This window comes from Carettochelys insculpta, chromosome 2 (assembly GCF_033958435.1).
Source record: "Carettochelys insculpta isolate YL-2023 chromosome 2, ASM3395843v1, whole genome shotgun sequence".
NCBI classification, from domain to species: domain Eukaryota; kingdom Metazoa; phylum Chordata; order Testudines; family Carettochelyidae; genus Carettochelys; species Carettochelys insculpta.
In genome coordinates this window covers 78,440,674-78,466,185 of record NC_134138.1, presented here as the reverse complement: position 1 = coordinate 78,466,185, position 25,512 = coordinate 78,440,674, and the positions used below count along the sequence as shown (strand labels likewise).

The following is a 25,512-nucleotide window of genomic DNA, read 5'->3' as shown; positions in this document are numbered from 1 at the left end:
AAAGGGGCCTCGAAGGAGGAGGTACTATGGATGATACGCGTCACAGCAGGCATGTTCTCTTCGCTCGGCCTGGTTATCAATCTGGCAAAATCAAAGATAGACCCCACACAGGACATAGAGTTCATAGGGGCACGCATAAATTCTATTACAGCAAGAGTATATCTACCAGAGACTCGCTTTCGGGCCATCGGCTCCCTCGTGCAGGTCATCACCTTCAGCCCTACGATGCCGGTTCTGATGTGCTTACAGCTGCTGGGCCACATGGCAGCAGTGACGTTCGTAGTACAGAATGCCAGGTTACACATGCGCAGCATGCAGCACTGGCTGGCGAGCGTATACAAACCGGCAGCACACACCGTTCACAGGGTGGTGTCACCCACAGCAGAGGTGCACAAATCCCTGCAATGGTGGGTAAACCCCAAGAACTTGCTAACAGGGGTACCCTTCCACCAACCACAAATATCGGTTTTTCTTACTACAGATGCCTCCCTTATAGGGTGGGGAGCACACATGGGCGAAGAGGTGACTCAAGGGCTGTGGTCCTCCACGGAGCAGTCACTGCACATAAATATATTGGAGCTCAGAGCAGTGTTCAACACCTGCAGACACTTTCGAGACCATATACAAGGCAAAGTTGTCGGGATCAGTACAGACAATACCTCCACCATGTTTTATATAAACCGGCAAGGAGGAGCTCGGTCCCGTGCCTTATGTGAGGAAGCAGTCCGGTTATGGAACTGGTGCATCGCCAACAATACAGTCTTGAAAGCCTCGTACTTACCAGGCGCTCACAATGTGAAGGCAGACCAGCTGAGCAGGCGTTTTGCACTCATGCACGAGTGGCAGATCCATCCCGATCTGCTACGACCGATTTTCCACGCATGGGGTTTTCCCCAGATAGACCTGTTTGCCACTCAACACAACAAAAAGTGCCCACGATTCTGCTCCAGGGCAGGACTGGGACGGGGGGTGCCTGGGGGACGCATTCGCGATCTCGTGGAGGGGCCCCCTGCTTTACGCTTTTCCTCCCACAGTGCTGATCCACAAAGTCTTGCAGAAAGCCAGGAGGGAAGGAGCCCGAATGATCCTGATAGTCCCAACGTGGGATCGACAGCAATGGTTCCCCCTACTCCTGCGCATGTCGGACCATTCACCGATGCCTCTTCCGGTGGCGCCGGATCTGCTCATGCAAGCCCAGGGGTCCATAGTGCATCCGCACCCCCAAGGCCTGCGACTACAAGCGTGGTTAATCCATGGCTCAGCTCCCTAGAGAGCACATGCACGGAGGAAGTGCAGCAAGTCCTAGAAAGTAGCAGGAGGACTTCCACCAGGAAGGCCTACAAGCAGAAATGGACTCGCTTCACGGCATGGTGTTCTACCAAACAGCTGGCCCCCCTTTCGGTGCCTATACCTGTAATATTAGAGTATTTACTGGACCTCAAGAGAGGAGGACTCTCACTATCCTCGTTAAAGGTCCACCTTGCTGCCATTTCGGCGTTCAGACACGAGGAGGAAGGGCACACGGTGTTCGCCCATCCCATGGTTACCAGGTTCCTCAAAGGGTTGGTAAACCTATACCCCCCTCGGAAACCGCTACCACCTTCGTGGAACTTGGACCTGGTGCTTAACGTGCTAACGGGACCACCGTTCGAGCCCTTGGCCACGGTTTCCCTCCGCCTCCTTACGATAAAGACGACCTTTCTTCTCGCAATTACGTCAGCTTGCAGGGTGAGCGAGCTTGCGGCAGTTATGGCAACGCCACCCTGCACTGTTTTTTCCAAGGAGGCGGTAACCATACGGCTGCATCCAGCCTTTGTTCCCAAGGTTTCTTCTGAGTTTCACATTAACAAACCTATTGTTTTACCCTCGTTTTATCCAAAGCCTCATAACTCTAACAAAGAGGCGCGCCTACACCTCCTGGACGTGAGGAGGGCGCTAGCCTTCTATGTAGACAGGACCAAGTCCTTCCGGAAAATGGATAGACTCCTAGTCTCTCTCGCTCCCAAATCGAAAGGAGAAGGTCTCTCTTCGCAGAGAATCTCGAAGCACGTCGTATCCTGCATAAAAATGTGCTACGAACTCAAAAAGACTCCTTTACTGGCCACTCCCAGGGCTCATTCCACTAGGGCGGTGGCGGCATCAACAGCCTTTTTCAAGGGCGTTGCACTAAAAGACATTTGCAGAGCGGCGACCTGGTCATCCTATGACACCTTCGCCAAACATTACGCCCTTCACAGGGTATTCCAAGAGGATACCCGTCTCTCGACAGCGGTCCTCTCGGGGACAAGCTGTACATAATCCGATTACCCACCTCCTATCTTGGGTTACTGCTGGGTAGTCACCTATTGTGGAGCACCCACGGGGACACTCGAAGAAGAAAGACAGGTTACTCACCGTAGTAACAGTGGTTCTTCGAGATGTGTCCCCGTGGGTGCTCCACCACCCGCCCATCCTCCCCACTTCGGATCTCTGTTTAGTGTTTTGCAGGAGCATCCGAGGCGGTTGGTCAAGGAACTGGCGGGGACCGGATCGCGCACGTGGCCAGGAGCGCGCAAGGGAGCGGCGCGTGCCGGCGCATGCGCGGTCCAGCAGAAACTGCTTGGAAGATCCGATCTGTGGCGCCGGGCGAGCCTGACACCTATTGTGGAGCACCCGCGGGGACACATCTCGAAGAACCACCGTTACTACGGTGAGTAACCTGGCTTTCTTCATCTGTCTTTAGTAACTTCTGGCCACAACTGTTAGCTGGCAAACAAATGCCATTGAGTGGTTAAGACACAGGACTGGGTATCAAGAGATCTGTATTCTACTCCCATATTTCACTTTTTGAGTGTTGGCCTTGCCCATATCATATAACCTTTCTGTCTTTGTTTCGTTGTTGACAAAGTGGAGATAATACCAGTGTCACGGGCCTCATTGTTGTGAGGCTTCATTCACTACTGTTTGTAAAGTGTTTTGAGAGTATCTAAGGGGAAAGGTCTCTGTGTATCACCTATTATTGTGAATGTGTTATATGGCCAAGTTGGTGGCAACTCTTCCCAAGTTCAGAGTAACACTCTTTCACTATTAGCATGTCGTACTGCATGCTGTATTTTATAATTTATATCATGTAATCAGTACCTTATTTGTAGAAGGAAAATTAAAAAAAGAGCTGGGACTCAGCCAGCTCCCTACCCCCAGGCAGTCCCATGGTTGGGGCTGCTGAAGTGCCAGTACTCAGTACCTGCATGTGCTGGCACAACAAAAGCACTCCATGTAATTATATATTATCCTTTTCCCTGATTTGGTGAAAATAGACATGAATGCTAAGACCTCTTGTATGGTACTTTCCTGTAATCAGCACTAATAACCCACAAATATATAATTGAAAATAAAAGTATTTCAAAGTTGTACACCAAAAGTTATATATTCATAAGTAGCCCAATAAATCATCCCAATCCTGCATTTTTTTTCTTTTCTATGCTGTCACCACCTCAGTTTATTGACACTACTAACATATTTACAGTGTACTTAGTGCATGGTGTTTGAAATGAATCATAATCTGTTAAATGTTTCAATAATGATCTTAAATGAGAGTACATAGACTGGCAGGAATACAAATAAGTGTGTAAATAATTTGCAAATTGTAAACTTGTCAATACAATTATTGTGTGTCATGTACATAATTTTTAGATAGTCACACTGGGATCATACATTCTGCAGCCATAGTCTTGTGTGTGCATCTTTGACTATTTTTCAAAAAATCCAAATCTAACTCTGGTGTGTAATCTGTAGTTAATGCATCTTGTGCCAATCTCAGTCCAAGTCTATATACATTCATTACTCTCATTGATTCTGCAGAGTTAAAAGTCATTGATTAGCATTGCACGTTTTCATAAATGATAGCTCTATATATCCCCCTCAATGTATTTATAGGTATGTAAAAGTTGTGTTACCGTGAATCCGTCTATTTCCATTACTTGGCAGTCCAGTTAACAAGATCAGATATAAGAAATTTCTTTGCTGTGAATTGGATCACGTGACACAGAAGCAATGAGATATATGTTACGAATCGTTTCTTCGTTGATTAGCTTGGAAAAATATCTTCCAGGGTAAAAATGGTTGCACATAGTGCTCAGGAAAGTGAGGATCAGAGAGCTGTAGCTAGAGTGATGCCCGAGGTGAGCAGCTAGCATACCATATTTTTTTTAAAAAGATGCCATTGCCCTCCTGCCCCATTTTAATGTGCAACTTTATTGCTGTTCAAATCCTGAGCTTTTCTTGATCTGACTTATCAGTGGTTGGCTTTGTAGTCAAAACTATTGTATCTACACCAGACGTGTAGACCACTTTGCTTGTGACCAAGGTTACATAGATATAGTATCTTACTCTACAGTTTCTTTCTTTTTCCCTAACAAATCAACCTGAGTACTTTTTTTCCCATAATGTTTTTGGAAGTTATCAGTTTGTAAACTGCAGTTCAAACACACAGCTATGTTTGATTTGATTTTGGGCTAAGGACTCCACCTTTATTTACTTTGTGCTATGCATAACTGTAGTGCCATACTAAGTAATCAAAATACAAATATGCAGAAACAGCACAAAACCTCAATTACCCTAATATCGTGGATGTTTGACTTATATTTGAAAATACACAGGCACATCTATGTTCTTAACTTGACATAAATGTGCCATAATAACCCATGGGAACTGGACACATGCACACAGGCAAATGTTATCAGCATTTGGCACCACTTCCGGTGAACAGAAAAGGAAACAAATAAAAACATTTTGCAAACTGAAATCCAAACAAGTGTGAGCGGGGAACTATATTTTCATTATGCTCTCAAAACTGTCTAAGCGAAGCAACTTACATGTACAGTGATCACCAACAAAAGGACAGCATTTACGATATTCACCACACAGCAGTTTCTGAGACACAGCTATTCTTGTTCCTCTAATCACATCAAGGGATCAGTGTGCGGCAGATTCTACTTCTGCATAGCAATTGTTAATAAATGGTCAATTTTGGCCACAATAAGTAAATTCAGAAGGGCGCAGGGAAGGAGTGGTTAGTGCTTGTCTAACACCTGAAAGTTCTTTAGATCTTTTTTTTTTTTTTTTTACCCTGTACAATGGGTCTTTGTCTTTTGACAGTTTGTTCGGTGGAGGAGGAAGAGGAAAGGAGAATGGACCCTATGTATTTTTCAATAGTATCCAGTGTTGGACTGTTCCAGACAAATACATGGAGGTTTCCAGAAGGCCCAACCCATACTTCTCAACCACTAGTATGGTATGGTATGGTACTGGTGTTTTGGTATCTGTATGTCAACACTGGTCCCTTAGTACCTATTTACTGGCTTTGTACCCTTCTTCCAGTCTAACCCGATAGTACTGTTGTGTGTTTATGCAAGTTTATAAGTTAGAACTTGCTGTTCTATATGAGGCATTTGTTTTGCAAGGAAGGGCCCAGTGGAACAGGACACAGTGGTGAAAGATTCATGGATAGGCGAAGAAATGGTAGGAGAAATAGGATGCTCCTCTTATTTACTATTTACTGATTGCTCAGATTTTGTAGAATTTCTTGCACAGTGTTTTGCAGCAGTTGCTGGGCCTTTTCCTGTTATGACTGTTTTTGTCTGATATATATTTCAGATTAATAGCCAATGGAAATAGTCTGCATACAGAATATTTCCACAAGGGAAACCACCCCCAACACAAAAAGATATCTTATTTAGTTAGTTGCAGTCCTATTTTACTGTATATGCCCTGGCTGAGTCAGAAAAGACATTGCTACAGAATGCAAGAGTCTTCATCATGCAAATACTAGAAATCAAATACCTAAATAATAATTTCCGTTAATAACTGCGTGTTGGTGTGTGTCAGAAAACATCGTGAACATTTTTGGAATAATTGCAATTCATTGTTCTGAACTGACCCCCTTTTCTGTAATTAAAATTAATTTAGTGCATTAGTAAATGCAAGCTTCTACCAACATGTCGAGAATAATTACCATTGCCACTATTAAAGGCATGTTATTCTCTCTTTTATCTACCCAAATTCACTAAGTTCTTGTAAAATATTTACATAAATTTAAATTAATATAAAATTGCCTTTGTTGAAAATCATTTGAAGAGTTACAAGCCATACTATATTACTTCTGCATTCTCGCTATCTGAGAGAGAGAGAGAGAGAGAGAGAGAGAGAAATTTTAAAATAAAATGTGTACACCACCTTTCTTCTTGGGGCATCTCAAGTTTTTTATAAAATTCATGTAGTCTTTACTCTACCCCTCACAGAATGTAGGTATCTCTGAGGTAAAATATATCAACAATTTAACAGTGCACAGATATATAATAAAATGTTCGGGAGGGAGATCATAACTTTTCCAAATAAAACGGGGTGGGAGAAAATGAAAGGAGGGGGGGCTTTAGAAATTTCCCAGCATGTGGTAAAAGCCACTTTCAAAAATACCAAGAAGATTAATGACCCTGATGTAAACCCAGATTTTGGGTTTACATCTCATGCAAAATATAGCACCTTCAATAATATACATCACCTTGAACTTCTCACTAGTTAAACAGTGACTCAGAAGGAAAAGTCCGTTTCTTTAATTGCCACCAGCAACTTCCAAGTTGCTACATGTTCCTTAGAGCTCTCCTATCAACGCCAGCAGTATCGCATTCTGACTTGCTTAGATTTTTTGATCTCAGGTATGAGACCATAAGGTAAAGCGAGAACCCAGAATTATTTGAGTTTTGTAAGGTCTACTTTTGTGAAGATCAGGTTTCTAATTTGTGGATTCATTTGTTGAAAATTTCTACACACCTATTCAACTTCTATAAAGCAGCACTTTGAATAAGAACATAAGAATGGCCATGCTGGGTCAGACCAATGGTCCATCTAGCTCAATATCTTGTCTTCGAAGTGACCAATGTCAGATGCCCAGAGTAGTGAACAGGATAGGTGCTCCCTGTCCTGTCATCCATTCCCAGTACCTGTCAGAGGCTAGGGACACCATTCTTACCCATCCTAGTTAATAGCGATTGATGGACCTAATCTCCATGCATTTATCTAATTCTTTTTTTGAACCCTGTTAAAGACTAGTCTTCACAACATCCTCTGGCAAGGAGTTCCACAGGTTCATTGTGCATTGTGTGAAGAAATACTTCCTTTTGTTTGTTTTTAAACTTACTACTTATAAATTTTATTTGGTGACCCCCCAGTTCTTGTGTTCTGGGAACAACTAAATAACTTTTCTGTATTTACTTTCTCCACCAAAGTCACGATTTTATAGACTTCTATCATATCCCTCTTAGTCTCCTCTGAACAGGCCCAGTCTTTGTCGTTTCTCCTCATATGACAACCATTGCAAACTCCTAATCATTTTTGTTGCCCTTTTCTGAAATTTTTTCCAATGCCAAGATATATTTTTGTGAGATGAGGCAACCATCTCTACATACAGTACTCAAGACAGTAATAAGATAGGAGTGTTCAAAGGGAGGCACACACTCCCCAGATGGGTCATGACATGTTATAAGGGGAGGTGCAGCTTGATCGGCTTGCCCCCCTGCAGCTTCCACTGCCTCACCAGCCCTCTGTTTTCTCCTGTACAGCCTCTGCTGCTACTGTCACCAAGGGAATGCCCCTTCCCCAGCTGCTGGGCCAGTCAGAATGCACAGATGCCCTGAGTCAAGTAGTGGGGGCAGCAGCCGGCAAGTTCCCGGCTTGGTAAGGTACCCGCCAGGGATCTCTCCTTGGTGTCCTCCTGAGGTTCTTTCCCCGAGGACCCCTCTCTCTTTGGGGCATCTCCCTGGAGTCCCCCAGAATCCCCTTCCTGAGCATCCCACCCCCTTCCCGAGCATCCCACCTTCCCATCACACCCCCTTGCTGAGCACACCCCTGCGCATCTCTGTCCTCCCACAGGATGTAGGGGACAGCTAATTGCAGGGCCAAAAAGTGGGTCCAATGTAAAAAGTTTGCTCAACCCTGCAATAAGATATTCTCTGTCCTGCACTCTACTCCTTTTTAAAAGGTTCTTAGCCTTCTATTTGACTTTTTGACTGCTCCTGTAAATTGAGTGGATGAGTTCAGAGAACTATCCATGATGACTCTGAGATCTGTCTCTTGAGTAGTAATAGCTAATTACATCCCATCATTTGGTGTGTATATTTAGGTTTATGTTTTCCAATATGCATTAATTTGAATTTATCAACAGATATCATTTTTAGTTTACTTTTAGTGTCAGCATTACCATTTTGTTCTTAAAAGTGAAAAAAAAACCTGTCAAGGATTGCTATCTATAAATTGTCCTGTGAGAAATTACCCCAAATGGTAATTAATTGTTGTCAAGAATGGATTTCTCAGGGATTATTGCCTAATCAGTAAATGAAATAAAATAAGAGCTGCAAAGGGACAAAGTTAAATATAAATTAGAGAACAAGAATTTTAGGTAATCTTTACGCTAAACTATGAAAATCCTGAAGATTATGTGGTACAGGCACATTAAACCTGAAATTGACATTGTCAGAGGCTGAATCATTATTATTGGGCTTATTAATCCTCAAATATAAGATCTCCACCCTGTCCAAAAGTCTGTGTTTCTTCGCCACTATTCAATATCTGAATTCACTCAACTCTGCCATGCATATAAGACCTAAAATATAGTTTCTAATGAGAATGATCCAAATCTTGCTAGGCCACATAGTTTCTTGTTAATAGTATGTTCACACTGTGGAATGCTAACTGTATTAGGGCTTGCTTCAACGAAGCAGTTAAGCATGTGCTTAAAGTTATGCATATGAAGCACTTTGCCAAATTTTGTCCTTTTAGTGCTTTGGATATTTTTGTTCTTTTTTCTGTATTTTCAGTCTGTTTCGAATAGATGCAGTACAATTACTATTCTGTGCCTGAAAGGCTGTCATCATATAGAGGGGGAAAAAGTGTGTTTTACATGGCTTTCAGGTGATAATATAATTCTTTCATTATTTGATCCCATCTACCAAAGAACTAAAATATCTTTCTCAACAAAGATTAGAGCTTGAGAAGCCTAAATAAATAGAGGTATCCCCAAGTATTTATCTAAAGCATTACTTCAAACACAAGATTGTCAAAGGACTGTAGTTTATTGCAAGGTGAAGTTCTAATAACATTTACAGTTGAGCAATTGTATAAGATTTCTTGGTACATTTGTACAAATTTGAAAATCGATTTTGATTTCAACTCCTTCAGTGGTCGTGTATTCACTTTCCATGGATATCTAAGTGCTCACATGTAATTAGTGCCAATTCTTATGTGTGAAAAATGAATGTGGAGCTCATATTTCTCATAAATAATTTTCACAGTTTTCACACTGCAGACTTTACTTTTAAATATTCAGTATATTCTGTGTGAGGTCCCACTCCTACAATGGGAATGTAGCATGGTCAGACCTGTATGTCTGCTTGGATTTTTTTTTTTTTAAATTTCTTATTTATTTATTTTGTAAGTATCAAGGCGTTGGCTTGGTTCCACAAGTCACTCAGACCAAATTTTGAGAAAGCCCTCAAGCATGTTCTTACATCCCATCCCATTCAAAAAGCACTTAAAATCATATTAGTTTCCTAATTCAGAGCCTCAATTAGGAACAGCAATAATGCCATGTGATTTATATAATAAACCAATACATGCACATGCTGAATATTTCTTATGACCATATATAGAACAAAAATCATTCACGTAACATTTTTTTTGGATAATTCCAAAACATGCTGAGCATTAGCCCTGATCCAGCAGAGCACATAACCCTACACTAACGCCTGGTCTACATAAGGGCAGAAAGTGAATCCCAGATATGCAATTCTAGCTACGCCATTAGTGTAGCTAGAATTGATCTATCAGGATTGACTTCCTGCCCTTGTGTAGATGGGGCTCTTTGGGCTTGTGCCAATGTCCCTTAGTCTGGCAATAGTGTGGAGTACCAGGGTCAATGCCCAAGCCCAGAGAGACTGATTTTTTGCCACGTCTCCACAGATGGGGGAAGGAGTCCATAATGAATAAAATAGAATTTAGATAATTTTCTTATAATTATTGCATATGTTAATTAAAAACAATGTTGTATTTACATTATTTCCTCATTATAACTGTCCCACATGTTACCTGGCACATTTGTCTTGTTCAGTGACTACTGGTTATCTTTAGTCTCTATTAGAAAATGGTTTAAATGTTTTTGAGTTTCTGTTGAAAATTTTAAAAATGGTTTGCAATATAAAATTATGTGTTTTGAGTTTGTCCTTCAATTGAAAACACAATATTTTGTTAGAAAAGGGTGCTGATGGTATAACATGTATTACCGGGTGAATCTCTCTAGTTTGGCACCCTCTCGTATGGCAAGATCTGTAATCCAGTATGATTTTAATTAGACAGACAGTCACTTATCATGGGTGTGGCCAAGTTTCTCATGGTTGCATTACGTTTACTTACAGCCACTGGCCCTGGCTGTCAGTGCTTGGTGCCGTTATTTTGCTGTAATTTACCTCTAAATGTTTTCTCAGAGCCCAGTAAGCAGTGTCAATGTTGGTAATGCTGCTGGACAATATTGACCTCCCATGATCCAGCAAATTCTCTCATTCAGCACCAGTTATGTCCCAAGGTGCCTAGCTGGAGAGGTTCAACCAATAGCAAATGCGTTTCTGTGGAGAGGTAGCTCGAACACATGCATGAGGAGTAGCAGTACCATAACTTATTTAAGGTCTGATCTGGTCTGGCTATGGTTTGAAGAAGTGGGTCTGTCCCACGAAAGCTCACCTAATAAACTATTTTGCTAGTCTTTAAAGTGCTACTTGACTGTTTTTTGTTTTCATAGTGTATAGACTAGCACAGCTTCCTCTCTGTTATTATTTAAGTAGCTTTACTTATGATGTTAGTCTTTTCTTTCTTCTGAGTCTTGTATGAGACTCTTTCTGTGGCATAAACACTTAGGTCTCCATGATAATTTCCCAACATTCCCTGGTTAATAGTTGATAAAACAAAATATAAAAACTATTATGGCTTTTGTAGAGGCACGCCATCACATTTGTCCCAATCAAAGACCTATTCAAACTTTCTGCTCTTTATGAAAGATTCTGACAATGTAATTAATATGGTTTCTTTTAATTTTCCCACTTGGCAGTAACTATTCATCACTGGTTCTAGCTCAGGGATTAGTGCATTGGCCTTACAGCCCTAGGATAGTGAGCCCAATCCTTGAAGGGGCCTTTCAAGAGTGTAGGGCTGATCTAAAAAAAACTACCAGGGGTGATGATAAGTCCTGCTGTGAGGGCAGGGGACTGACCTCAATGACCTCTGGAAGTCCTTTCCAGCTTTAAGATATGACCAAGTAGGTTCTGGGTGTGGCTAAGGCCTAATTCATTATTTAGCTTTCACTAATTTGCTTCATCTTGGCTATGTCTACACTTAGTAAAAACTTCGAAATGGTCATGCTAATGGTCAAATCAAAGAATAATAATGAGGTGCTTAAATGCATATTCAGCTGCTCATTAGCATGCCGGCGGCTATGGCACTTCGAAAATGCAGTTCGCTTCTGCATAGCTCGTCTACACCAGGGTCCTTTTCAAAAGGACCCCACCAACACTGAAATCCCCTTATTCTTTTAAACTCATGAGGAAGGACCCCAGTGTAGATGAGCTGCTCATGAGTGAACTGCGGCACTTTTGAAGTGCTGCAGCCGCCAGCGTGCTAATGAGACACTGAATATGCATTCCAGCGCCTCATTAGTATTCTTCAATTTGGCCATTAGTATGTCCATTTAAAAGTTTTTACTAAGTGTAGACATAGCTCTAATGTTTCAATAGCTTGCTGAATGAGATTACTAAGCCTAATGATACTTTCAACATTGACTAGTTTATTGGTAGGCAGAGGGTTTCAAGCTGAGCATAATGTATGGTTATGTTTTTGGTTATAACTTCGTAATCAATAACCTGTTTAACCATGTAATAGCATGTCTGTACATATATCCAAAATTCTTTGGATTTTGGACCTTTTTCTGGATTTGGGAAAGTATCTCAAGTTTTCTGTAGAAGGTCTAAATGATTGCAAATTTGTGGACCTTCCCCATAAGGTTGCCACTAGCATTCACTGTCAAGAGTGTCTGTATAACTGAACTAAGATGGGTTCTCAGACTGTGATATGTGCACCATTGGCAATCTGCTGAGCAGTTGCTAGTGGTATATGAATATACGGTAAATCATGTGATGCTGGCATCTTCTAATTTTTCCCAGCAACTAAATTGCATTAAAAGAGAGCTAAATTGGCTAATACATTTTATTTTTCTATATAAACCATGGTAATTGCTATAGGAATGTTATGCAGTTGTGCATGGGAGACTAGGGGTCACAGGCAATCTGTGGATGAAAATATGATCCAGATTATGAAAAAGTAGAAACATCTGAATTAAAATATGAGATTAAGTGGTGGACCTTTTTTATATACCCATAATCTCCCAAGAAGAAGCCATGTGCAAGGCTTCGGAAAGTAATGTAATCAGCTCCAGATAGTTCATCTTCTTTGAGTGTTCTCAGCAATGTCTGTGAGAAAAATGTAGAACTTGCAGTACTTCCTCTTAGTGGTGTATGCTGATGATGTCTCTGATGGGTGAATGGATTCACATATTCACTTATCAATGGCCCCAGAAACTGTGCCTAAAATAAGAAATCCCTCTTTACATGTTAGTGGTGGATAGCTAGTAGTGTACCTAGGTTATCATAGTGCTGATAAAATCTATGAATTTTCACTTAGAACAGAGCTTTCCTAGCTTTGGAATACAGGTCTCTATATAAGCAATACTTTTTTATTTTAGTTTAATTCAGTTTAAAGGCTTTGTTGTCTGCCATCATAATATCTGTTGGGGTACATTATGAAATATTTACCTGCCTTTTTTAGATCTGTGTAAATTAAATTATATCAATCTATTCCATCTTGTTAAGCATTTTTCTGGTGCTGTACAAAATGTTGATGATTGTAGTGGAGGTTATGTGGAACTTGTAAGCAGAGAAGAGGAATTCAAATACAAATACCTCCTCTAGTTTGTTTCATTTCAGTAAAAGTTTTTGTCTGCTGTCATTAAGTGGTAAGAATAACACACATCTTCCAAAGGAGTTTTGAACAAAAAGAAAAAGTCCATTGTGGGTCAGACCAATGGTCCATTTAGCCCAGTGTTCTATCTTCTGACCATCTATCTTCTGACACATGCTTCAAACATGATGAACTGAAGAGGGCAGTAGTCACGTGATCCATTTCCTATTGTCCATTCTCAGCACCTGCCAGTCAGAGGCTTAGTGAAATCCTGATCAAGGGATTTCATCCTTGACCATCTTGATTAATCGCAACTGATGATCATATCCTCCATGAACTTATCTAATTCATTTTTAATCCAGTTATGGTTTTAGCCCTTCACAGCATCCTCCGATAATGACTTTCATAGGCTGACTTTGTGTTGTGTGGAGAAATAATTTCTTTTTTTTTTAATCTGCTGTCTGTTAATTTTGTTTGCTGACCCTGGGCTTGTGTATAATGAGAAGATGTACATAACTTTTCCCTATTCACTTTCCTGACACTATTCATGATATTGCATACCTCTACGATACCCTCCTCTTAACTTCCTCTGTTCCAAGTTTAGTAGCTGTCTCATGGCACTAATTTTTTTATATTTATATTTTTACATTTCTCTGTCCATTTTCCATTTTTTAATACACCCATTTGTGACAGAGTGACTGGAACTGTGTGCAGTATTCAAAGTTTGGAAGTACTGTGGATTTATACAGAGGTGAGAGGATATTAATGTTTATTTTTTTTTATCTCTTTCCTAATGCTTCCCAACATTCTCTTAGGTTTTTTGAGAGCTGCAGCACATTCAGCAGATGTTTTCAGAGAATTATTAATGATTATTTCAAGATCTCTTTCTTGAGTGCTAACCACTAATTTAGATTCCATTATTTTGTAGGTATAGCTGGGTTTATATTTTTCGGTATACTTTGCTTTGCATTGATCAACATTGATTTTTCATCAGCCATTTTGTAGTCCCATCACCCAGTTTGGTGAAGTCACTCTGTAACCCTTCATAATATGCTTTGGACTTAATTATCTTGAGTAATTTTGTACTTTGCAACTTCATTATTTATTAAATTTTCCAGATCATTTATATGTTGATCAGTACTGGTCCCAGTACAAACTTGTGGGGACCCTGCGATTTACATCTTTCCGTTCTGAAAACTGACCTCTTAACCCTACCCATTGTTTTTTATATTTTAACCAGTTACTGATTCAGGAGAGGACCTTCCCTCTTATTCCATGATTGCCTGTTTTTCATCATAGCATTTAGTGATGGAACTTGTCAGAGGAGTTTTGAAAATCCAAGTACACTATTTCTATTGGATTATCCTTTCCCACATTTTTGATGATCCCCCCTCAATCAATGTGAGCAGATTGGTGGGCTATGGTTTACCTTTATATAAACCACATTGTCTCCTCACTAACAAACTATCTTCAGCTATGTGTCTGATAAATTTGTTCTTCGCTATATTTTTGCCTGGACTGAAATTAAGCTTAGTGTACATCTACACTACTAAAGTCAAATTTATTAAAGTCAACTTTTTACCACTAGATTTTATAAAGTCAATGTCGAGTGTTCAAACCTGCTCACAAAGTCAACTTAGTATATGCCTGCTAAATTGCTGAAGTTCAACTGTTGCATCAGTGCATTATGAGCCCCTATCCCACCCTTCCTTCAGCCCTGTTGCATTCTGGGTATTTTTGTTGCTGCATTTGTTTCTTTCCCTGATGAGTGAAATTGTTTGAGTCATCCATACTATGGAAAGAGGCAGCTTTTACAAAAGAGTTTTTCAAGAGACTTCAAAGTGATATTAAATACAAGTGAAGAGAGAAGACAAGCTGAAGAAGCCATGTTTGAACACAGAGAGAGAGAGAGAAAATTTGTGAGCCATCACCACACAGATGTAAGGAACAGCTGTTTTTCAGGAGTCTCTTCCCTCAGTGAAAGTACACTGAACAGGAATCCATGTGACTAAGGAAAGACTTCATATTATTTACAAAGAAAGAAGATACAATGAAAAAGTGGTAGTGTAGTTAGTTAGTGTATTTGGAGTTGGTAGTTAGTGTATTTGGCTGAAGGAGCCACGTTTAAAGGGGAGAGAGAGAGAGAGAGAGAGAAATTTGTGAGTCATGGCCATACATACATGAAGAGTGCTCTAGGGAGGCCATTGAACTGACGTTTCCAACATGAGGCAAGAAGACCATGAGAAGTATTAGCTCAGGAGGGTATTGATGTTTAGTGGAAGCTGGAAGAACCCATTACCTCATCAGAAGTAGTCATGGCTCAAGAAGAGAAGGAAAAGATGAGAAAGCATTAGAAGGTAGAAAAGTTGTAGAAAGAATGAAGGGATTCCTTTGTGTCTTCTGGTAAAGAAGCCCCACCCCTAACAACTACCTGTGTGTGAGAGGGAAGGGAAAGAGAAAGCCCCCACACACTCCAGTCCTTCATAGGAAATGCGACCCAGACTCATAAGATTTGGGAAGGGAGAGCGCTCCGTATGTTCCCCATTCACATTCTTCTTCTGTCCCAGTGAAGGCAAGCCCTGTCAAGCAGTGTCGCCCCATGCAGGACAGGACATGATGCTGTCTGCAGGCATGGTCTGCACTACCCAGCCCCCATGTGTTGTTGTGGGGTAGGGGACTAGCCAGTGGGGTGGGGAATAGGGGGGAGCTAACCACATGGTGTTGGGGACGGGGACTAGTACAGTAGGCACATGCCACTTTGGAGAGGGCAGTCCTGTACAATGTGAAGCAGAGAAAACAAGCTTCTCAGCCTCTCCTGCTAAATCCTGTGCAGAGAAGAGGCCCTCTCTTGTGCTGAAACCCTTCACAGGACAGGCCATGCCACTGTCAGCAGGCACGGTCCACGCAGCCTGGCAGCCATGTGGCTGTGTGGAGGAGCTTGATTTTCACCCAGCACTGCTGAGTGACCCTGATGTTTACTCAGCACAGTTTCATCCACCCACACAGAAATGAGATCCTGGATCTCCTGGTGGTTCCATGCTGGGGCTTTTTTGTGACCCTGAGAAATCATGGCTAGATGCGATCTCCATGATGGCCAGAAAGAAAATTAATTCAGATTGCTGGGCTTCCTGTTTCCTACTTCTGCAACACCTGGGCTATGTCTACACTAGCACACTACATCGAAGTAGCCTATTTCGATGTAAGAACATTGAAATAGGCTTCTTCAATGCGTATTGTCTACACGTCCTCCAGGGCTGGTGCCATCGATGTTCAACATAGAAGTAGCAATGGAGATCATTGGAAGGAGCTGCCCTGGAAGGAAATGCGGAGTGTCCACACACACAAGTGCTCCCCATCGAAATAAGGGGCCAGCAAAGCCCCAAGATGCTCCCTTAAAGGGCCCCTCCCAGACACACTCGGCCTGCGCAGCACAAGATTCACAGAGCTGACAACCGGTTGTAGACCCTGTGCATGCAGCATGGACCCCCAGCGGCAGCAGCAGCAGCAGCCAGAAGCCCTGGGCTAAGGGCTGCTGCACGTGGTGAGCATAGAGTCCGCAGGGGCTGGACAGAGCGTCTCTCAACCCCTCAGCTGATGGCTGCCATGGAGGACCCTGCTATTTCGAAGTAGCAGGACATGGATTGTTTACAGATGCCCTACTTTGATGTTCAATGTTGAAGTAGGGTGCTATTCCCATCTTCGGATAGGAATAACGATTTTGATGTCTAGCCGCCTAACGTCGATTTCAACTTCGAAATAGCACACGGAACATGTAGACACGATGCATGCTATTTCGACGTTGTACCAGCTACTTTGAAGTAGCCAGCTAGTGTAGACGCACCCCTGGAAAGCAGTAGAGGTGAAAGCAGCCAGAATAGACACATTTGGGGCATTGTGGGATACCTCTGGAGACCAATAAAATCTATTTAGTGATGCTGTTTCCACACTAGCATTAATTCAATCTTTCATAATCGAACTTGGTGATACACTGTGTGGAAAAGTTGCGACGAGAAAGTAAAACTTTGTGCCCCTTAAAATCAACCTAATGGTATTTGCAGTGAAGACCGTCACATTATAAAATGGAGCAAAGTGCCTTTAAAATCAACTTTATGCTCTAGTGTAGACAAAGCCTTAATAGCTTGTAAGTTGTCAGTATCACCTCTGGACCAGGCCATCCTTACGCTTACACAGAACATACCGCTGCCTGGGGCACCTGAAAATTCAGGGCACCACTCGGTCTTAATGTGCATCCATCTGTCTTTTTGTATCCCCGTTCTGTGGCTCTGCTTTTTCCATGGACGATCTAGTTAACTTAAAAGTGAAAAAGCCTGCCAGATCTATCAGAAGAACAGGGCACTGAACCAGTGAAAAAGTCACTCAAGTGGTAATGAAGCCAACCCTGGGTATATGCTGTCAGTTTCTGAATTTACTGGTTTATTCTACAGAATGTTAGTTTTAAGAGTATTTTATTTGTGTGCTGCTGAAGAAGATAAAATTACATCTCCAAAAAAATAGCCATCTCTTCCCACCCCGCTTACACACACTTCCAGGGCTGCAGTCAGGCATAAAGGCACCAGTTTAATATTATACCATAGGCCCAATAAATCCCTAAGGACAACCCTGCTTCTAGATCCTTTAAAAAATTGGTGTCACATGCAACTATCGTCTTGTCATCTGGTGTAGAAATTAATTTAAGTGATAGATTACATACCATAATTAGTAATTCTGCAATTTCATATTTGAGATCCTTTAAAACTCTTCAGTGAGTAAATATCACCTGGTGAATCTTACTAAATAATGTATAAATTTGTTGCAAAGTCTCCTCTACTGACACTTCAACCTGAGAAGGTTCCTCAGATTTGTCACCTGGCCTATATTTGAACTGGAAGTTGGAAGTGAAGTGGTCTCACCACTCTACCTAGTCCAAAATGGAAGAAAACATACAATTTCTATAGAATTGAGAAATCTGGATTTGGATGTTCAAAAACTGTGCTATTCTGTGTTTTACCTTGGCCCCCCACATCAGGCTCGTTGGATCTCATGTCAGCTGTGGAATGACGGTATTATCGCAACATACTCTCTACTGGACAGTACTTTTTCAACATTAAAGTATAGACTATCGAAATTTATTATAGTTACTATCTTACTTTAATTACTAACTTAAGTAAGGCAAGAACTTTATGTTTTTTTCTTTTTAAATGTTAAGGCTGACTAGATAATGTTTTTGAGAAAGCGGTGGTATTGCTTTTAACAGTCTCTGACACATGTGATCTAGATTTAGAAAGAGAAATTGGAACATGGCGAAGCAGTGGATTTCAGAATGTTCTATTAATGCTGAGAAAAATAATTTACAATTGAGTTTCAAACATGCCGAGGACCTTGCTATCTGATTTTCTTAAACATTCTCCCTAGTTTTGAGTCACCTTCTGAATTCTCCTTAATATCAATTTCAGAATGGAATAACTAGTAAGTTAGCATTGTGACAGTTGTTTATGTGTATCTCTTGAAACGAAGCTCAGTCTAATTGTTAAATGGGGAATCAGGCTTGGAAGAGAAAGAATACAACTCATATCCTTTCTCCTGGCAGTCTTGTTCTATGATGTGGCCATTGATTAATCACTCCGATTTGTATACTGATGAATAAAGACCCACTTTAGTTTTAAACCCAAGAGCCTATGAGTATTGGAATTAGCAAGAGCATCTCACAGGACTACTATAAAGGTTAAGGGTAACACCCACCAAAGCAGAGAGCCAGCACAAGGGTTATGTTCTTGCTCATATGAGGGCTATAGGGAGACTTCAGAAGCACAAAGCCCTTGTGCAGGCTTTCTCTACAGGTCTAAGCTTCCCCTTAATGTTTCATTGTTTGAAATCCCTTGAAAGTGGACTGCATAGAAGAGACTGTTTATTTTTTCTGTGATTGTGTTTAATAATCAATAAAATAAACAGGACATATTAAAAGTTCTTAGGGCTCTACCGTGGAAGCACTACACATTCACTGAGAAACTAAACAATGCAGGAGGCAGTAATTAGAAGCAGATATGGAGCGTGAGAAGATAAAATAAGTAATCCCCTATCCAAAAATCTTGTGTCGTTTCTGGCAGAACTCCAGTAACTGAGTACCTTCTTGTTAATCTCTTAATTTTTTATTTAAAATTTTGGGGGCTGGAAATTTTTATCCTCAGATACTTCAGAAACTCCAGGAAAATGGGCAAAGAATTGTTTTACTACTGGTGACACCTATGTTTGGCATAGAAGCAATCTGATAGAATCCCCTTTTTATGTGTGCACTTCTTTTGAACAGTGAGATGTGTAGCCTTTACAGGTCTAGGAAATATTTAATTCGTTTCATAGTTAGCCTTTCACCACAATGTACAAATTAAGGTTATTAATATGATATGAAGTGGTAGTTAAAATGTATTAGGCTCAGCACGGCAAATTATCCTTTTCCTACACAGCACATCATACAGTATTACACATGAGATTTGACTGCATATTGGTAACTAACTAGATGCACAATGTACATGTGTGTATGTGCATTCATGAATTTTAAATATAGTTGCCTCAGCAAAATAGTAAATATTAAATAAAAGTGCAGAGTATTCACAGTAAATTAATTTTGAATTAATAATTTCTAATATTCACACTAGAAATCAGAAGAGCTTTGCCTAGCCAGTCCTAGAACAGATTTGAGAGTCCAATTAGTGTGGTACATATTGTCAATTGTGAATATCAAATACCACAGCAATACATGAAGCAAAGAGCCATTGTGCATTCCAGAAGCCAAAATGTATTCACATAAAACATTTGAATAATTTTGAATGACAAATACATTTGTAACTTGTGTTTTTTGTTGATAGACAAAGAATGAACAGACAGAAAACCTAAACTCAATGAATAACTTCCTTGTTGTGAAGAGTGAATTAAACACTACTGGTTTTTCTGTTTTGTTTTTAACCAAAGGACCAAATTTTAGCCTTGGAACTATGCTGCATGCATGTACCAAAAGAAGGAAAGTCCACATCTAGCCCAAAAAATACTTGGTAAATTTAGCAGACAGTTCAACACATTCATGAAAAAATGAACAGCTTCTATAGCCCAATGTTTAGGAGAGCCTGGAACATAGATTTGAATTAGCAAACTGAAATTCCTGTCTAGATAGGACAAGGGAACATACTGATAATTGTAGGGCGCAAATAAAAGTATGGTAAGACTCATGTTCCCCAAACCCTTTTTCTAAGGGGGTTTGCCCATTATTTGTTATTCCAGTGCACTATTAGTTCCTCATTTTGCATTCCTCATTTTGCAAGTGTATTTCTCTGTCTGCAGTTGGACAGGTGAGATTACATTTGTTAATTTCAAAACAAAAAAGCAGTCAAGTAGCACTTTAAAGACTAACAAAATAATGTATTAGATGAGCTTTTGTGGGACAGACCCACTTCTTCAGACCATAGCCATACCAGAACAGACTCAATATTTAAGCCACAGAGAACCAAAAATAGTAATCACGGTTGACAAATCAGAAAAATCTTATCAAGGCAAGCAAATCTTATCAAGGCGAGTAGAGGGGTGGAAGGCGGGAGGTCAAGAATTAGATTAAGCCAAAGAGTATGCTTAATCTAATTCTTCACCTCCCCCCGCCCCTTCTACCCCTCTACTCTCTGATTTGCTCACTTTGATCATTTTTTTCTGATTTGTCCTCCTTGATTGCTGTTTTTGGTTTTCTGTGCCTTAAATATTGAGTCTATTCTGGTATGGCTATGGTCTGAAGAAGTGGGTCTGTCCCATGAAAGCTCACCTGATAAATTATATTGTTAGTCTTTAAAGTGCTACTTGACTGCTTTTTTGTTTTGATAGTATATAGACTAGCACAACTCCCTCTCTGTTACTGTTAATTTCAGCTATGGATATCGCTGCTACTGTTCATGCCTTTGTGAGCTCTGATCTGTATTACTGAAGTATGGCCTGCATGTGGCTTCACTTTAAAATCAATCTGGAAAGAAACTGTTGCAATATGTAGTAGCAGGTTTATTAAATAAGCCTTGCAGTAGTCATATGCATTACCAGAGCTCTGTGCCTGACTGTTTCTGAGTGGAGTCTAAGGTGTCAGTTGTGATCTATAAAACTTAATATGTCTCAAGTCCCACCTCTTTCCTGTGTCAAACTGCCTGCAACACGAAGTGCTCATTTGAACCCCACCTGCTTTGTTATAGAAGAAAGGACCTGCTAGAAAGACCAATTTCCTATGAAAAGATTTCCACCTCCCCCTGCCAATGCCATGAAAAGTCACCTGAAGTTTTTGACCATTTGAATATGTAGCAAGGCCTTTGGTGATAGTAATTTGAATATGGAGCTGATGAGTGCGATGTGGTTTGGAGGCTGGTGAATACAATATTTACCCTGTCAGTGTTACAGGGTATTGGTGATCATCTGAGGCAGCTGAAAGTGGGATTTACTTCTGCTGGGAAAGCGTAGTAGAGAGTTTGAAAGAGTAGCAATATTCTTTGGACTGGAATTTATTAATGGTGTCTAGTGTTAGTAAGAGAGGGACATTGAAATGCTGTCACAGCATTTTTTTGTTCTTCTGTTTTATATTATGTTAACATTTTGTTCCTTTTGCTGACACATCTTTAAATTAATTTGGAGAACCTAAGCATGCCACTAATCAGTAATCACAAGTCTAGTGCTATCATAACTGGAGTAGTACAGCACTTTGTAATGCTGACTGAGGTGCATAGTACTATCTAATTTAAAGGGTTGAGCTGTCTGAAAGATTTATCTGAGTGAGTTTTTTGCATGCTCTTCACCAGTGAGTTTAGGAATAGCTGTTCCTTTAGAAAAATCTAGCATATACCCTACTTCATTTGCTGGAATTTTTAACTAACTTGCAGAATCAGTGTGCTGAAAAAGAGGCTGCCTATGTCTTCATAGACACTTGTTGTGAACTATATTTGCATTAAATCATTGTTAAATATTAATAAGCTCTCCTCCTTTCACTGTGTTTGCTCACTCGTTACTCTAGCCAACATGTCATTACAATGGTGATATCTTACAAGCAAAACTGCAATTGTTTATTATCCACCAACTAATGCACATGACTTGATTTGCATGGAGGTTCAAGTTTTCAGTGGCTTTCTTTAAGAATGATTCAGTAGCGGATGCTTGGATTTGTAATACAAAAAGAGTAATTAAGTAGCTCACCTCGCTATCCATTCACTACATGAATAGTAGACTGATTGTCACACCAGAAGCAAAACTTTTATTCATAAATATCTTCCCCCAGATAGTGACTGCCACTAATATTAGGACAACGTTTTCAAGAGCCTAATGCCCTTTGTAATTCTCTAGCTATCTTTAAGCCCACAACTACCCTTGACAGTATACCCCAGGACCTGTCTTCTGAGGCATCAGGTTGCATCTGAGGCTCCATCCACAACATCAAGTCTGACTGCTATTAAACTGCTCAAGAAATATCTCATGTACCTTTAAATCATCTTTCATTGTCCGTTTGTTAGCGTGACCAGGCAGATGATCTTTCACTCCAGAACTGACTGTCGCCAGACACAAAATGCCCTGCCAAGGTCAAGCATCTCACACACATAATATAAGTGCTCACTGACCACCTGTAATCTTTTTGATTGCCATTAACAGTGTTCAACAATATCCAGAGTCTATGCATGTAAATAAGAGATACAGTGAATTATATCTCATATGTTAGCCTTTGTGTGTGGCCTTCCACCATTTGAGTGGTGAGGGAGACCCCAAGATCTTCAGCCAAATCATGACAAATCCTAATTAGGTAGGCACAGTCACCTGAACTTAGTTTTCCTGCAAATAGCAAGTCACCAAGACAATGTAATGCATTATGCAGGGTTGCCTTAGTCACCACTTCAGTATGAACCTCTCAAAGGCTGTGTCTACACAAGAGGCTTTTCTCAGCAGAACTGGGCTTTTGTCAGGAAAAACTGAGGAGTGTCAGTGTGCAAAATGTGCTTTGTCAACAAAACCGGGCACATTTGCTGGCAGCATTATACCTCTCCCCGTTCAGGTGTAATGCCTCTCTTCTCAGTGTTCTCTCAACACAACCACTGTATAGATGCTCTGGGGCACTTTTGTCAACAGACAGGCTTCTGGTTCACTGGGCAGCCTTGACTGTAGAACTTCCAGTCAGCCATTCTGTCGAGAGAGGGCCAGACAGTAGTCTGGCTGCTCTCTGTCAACAGAGCAGATTGCTCTTTCTATCTGCTTTTATGTGTAGATACAATCTGTTGACAGAAGTTTTGTCAGGAAATCCCTTCCAACAGTCACTTCTGTTGACAGATGCTTCTTGTGTAGAAGTAGCCTTACAGAATAGCTCCAGAATAAGATAATTGATGGATAATCCTGTGTTTTCCCTTGGCCTTCTCTGGTGCCTCATCAAAGGAAGAAATAGAAATATCGGGCATTTTGGAAGGTTTGAGAAAGTGTCTGCTATTCTCTTCGTGCAACTTCTGCCCAAATATTGTCTTGTCCTACAGGCTTAAATCCTTTAAGGGATCTGAATTCCTCAACCCAAATAGGGCACATTACTCCTTCCTATGGAATTTGGAAACCAGCTGAATATCTATTCCCTAAGGCTGCGTCTACACGTGCACGCTACTTCGAAGTAGCGGCAGTAACTTCGAAATAGCGCCCGTCACGTCTACACGTGTTGGGCGCTATTTCGAAGTTGAAATCGACGTTAGGCGGCGAGACGTCGAAGTCGCTAACCCCATGAGCGGATGGGAATAGCGCCCTACTTCGACGTTCAACATCGAAGTAGGGACGTGTAGACGATCCGCGTCCCGCAACATCGAAATAGTGGGGTCCTCCATGGCGGCCATCAGCTGGGGGGTTGAGAGATACTCTCTCTCCAGCCCTTGCGGGGCTCTGTGGTCACCGTGTGCAGCAGCCCTTAGCCCAGGGCTTCTGGCTGCTGCTGCTGCAGCTGGGGGTCCGTGCTGCATATACAGGGTCTGCAACTAGTTGTTGGCTCTGTGTATCTTGCACTGTTTAATGAAAGTGTGTCTGGGAGGGGCCCTTTAAGGGAGCGACTTGCTGTTGAGTCCGCCCCGTGACCCTGTCTGCAGCTGTGCCTGGCTCCCTTATTTCGATGTGTGCTACTTTGCCGTGTAGACGTTCCCTCGCTGTGCCTATTTCGATGTTGGGCTGAGCAACGTCGAAGTTGAACATCGACGTTGCCAGCCCTGGAGGACGTGTAGACGTTATTCATCGAAATAGCCTATTTCGATGTCGCAACATCGAAATAAGCTATTTCGAAGTTGGGTGCACGTGTAGACGTAGCCTAAATAAGTTATATCCATCCTTTCAGAATACTGTAGTCCATAAATTTTGTGATTCAACAGAGGCAGGATGGCATTTTCCAAAAGTGCTACACCCCACACTGGCTTTACGGAATTATCTGGCCCTTGTTGACCTCTTTTCTTGTCACTTCATGGGATCTTTTCCTTGCCCCCATAGCAAATGAGGGAACCCTGCTGACCCCCAACACTTTTTACAATTGAATAAAAACACTTCCCACCATTCACTGCAAAACAAACATTGACGTTGGTGTCTTTGGTTTTGGTGCTGACAACCACAGTGTCTGTAAAAGTCAACTGCACACAATGGAGCACATAGTTCAGTCAGAGGTCCTAGTCTTTTAACCTGATGGTAATTATGGCCCATCTTTCACTTTCTGTCTAAATTCTTTATCATCTTATCCAGTCTAGACCCCTCTGTGAAGTATGAACCTTGCCTATTATGTCCTCATGCTTGAAAAAGGCGACGCTTCTCATAATACTTATGTATAGGCAAAATATCGCAGATCAGTTACCAAGGGGAAGAGCTACCATAAGTTTGCAGGGTGTTGTCACCTTTTTTTTTTCCCTTTTAATGTGTCCAATGGCTGAACCTCAAAAAGTGGGGTGAATAAATCCATAAATTCAATTTTTTCATATTTTTCTACCTCCTTTTCTAAATGCACCCCAAGAGGTCAGTCATACCTCACGTAAGATTTAGGACATTGGCTTATATGTCTTTCACTTTTGTCTCATCAGATGGGTGCAGTGTATGAAGCCCCAGGGAGTGTGCTGTTATCTAAAGATGAGTCTTCTGCCTGATTGTTCTGTGGCCTAGGGAGACAAGGGCTCCACCCCAAACCTGTGATAGTGTTGTCTGTCTGTCTGCCTGGGGAGGGGGTGATATCTTTTTCTGGCAGGCTGCCTAGTTTTAAGCAACGAGAGCAAATGATTACTTCACATTCCTTGCTGGAAAAGGGATATTAGGCATCACAGCAGAGTGGAAGGACCCAAGAAACTATCCTTGTAATAGTGGACTGAGACATTTGTCACGTCCCTTCCATTCCTGTGGGCCACTGATGAATCCTATCCTTGCGACCCTGGAGTCTGCACTGGTCTGCACTGGTCTGCAGGCCAAAAGTCAGGTGCACAAGGACACTCACAT

The 25,512-nt window shown here is 41.3% G+C and overlaps 1 protein-coding gene across 2 annotated transcripts in view; it reads left to right on the top strand.

The window, feature by feature from the left end:
- The window catches only part of SNTG1 (syntrophin gamma 1), a 628,960-nt gene that overhangs the window by 392,564 nt on the left and 210,884 nt on the right, over positions 1–25,512 (top strand). The window contains exon 4 of one of the 2 annotated variants that reach the window (XM_074987190.1): positions 5,137–5,272. The exons of the other annotated variant lie outside the window; for it this stretch is intronic. Within the exon in view, the coding sequence (XP_074843291.1) occupies positions 5,137–5,272 (136 nt within the window). The remainder of the gene's footprint in view (positions 1–5,136; positions 5,273–25,512) is intronic. 2 annotated transcript variants of the gene reach the window in all.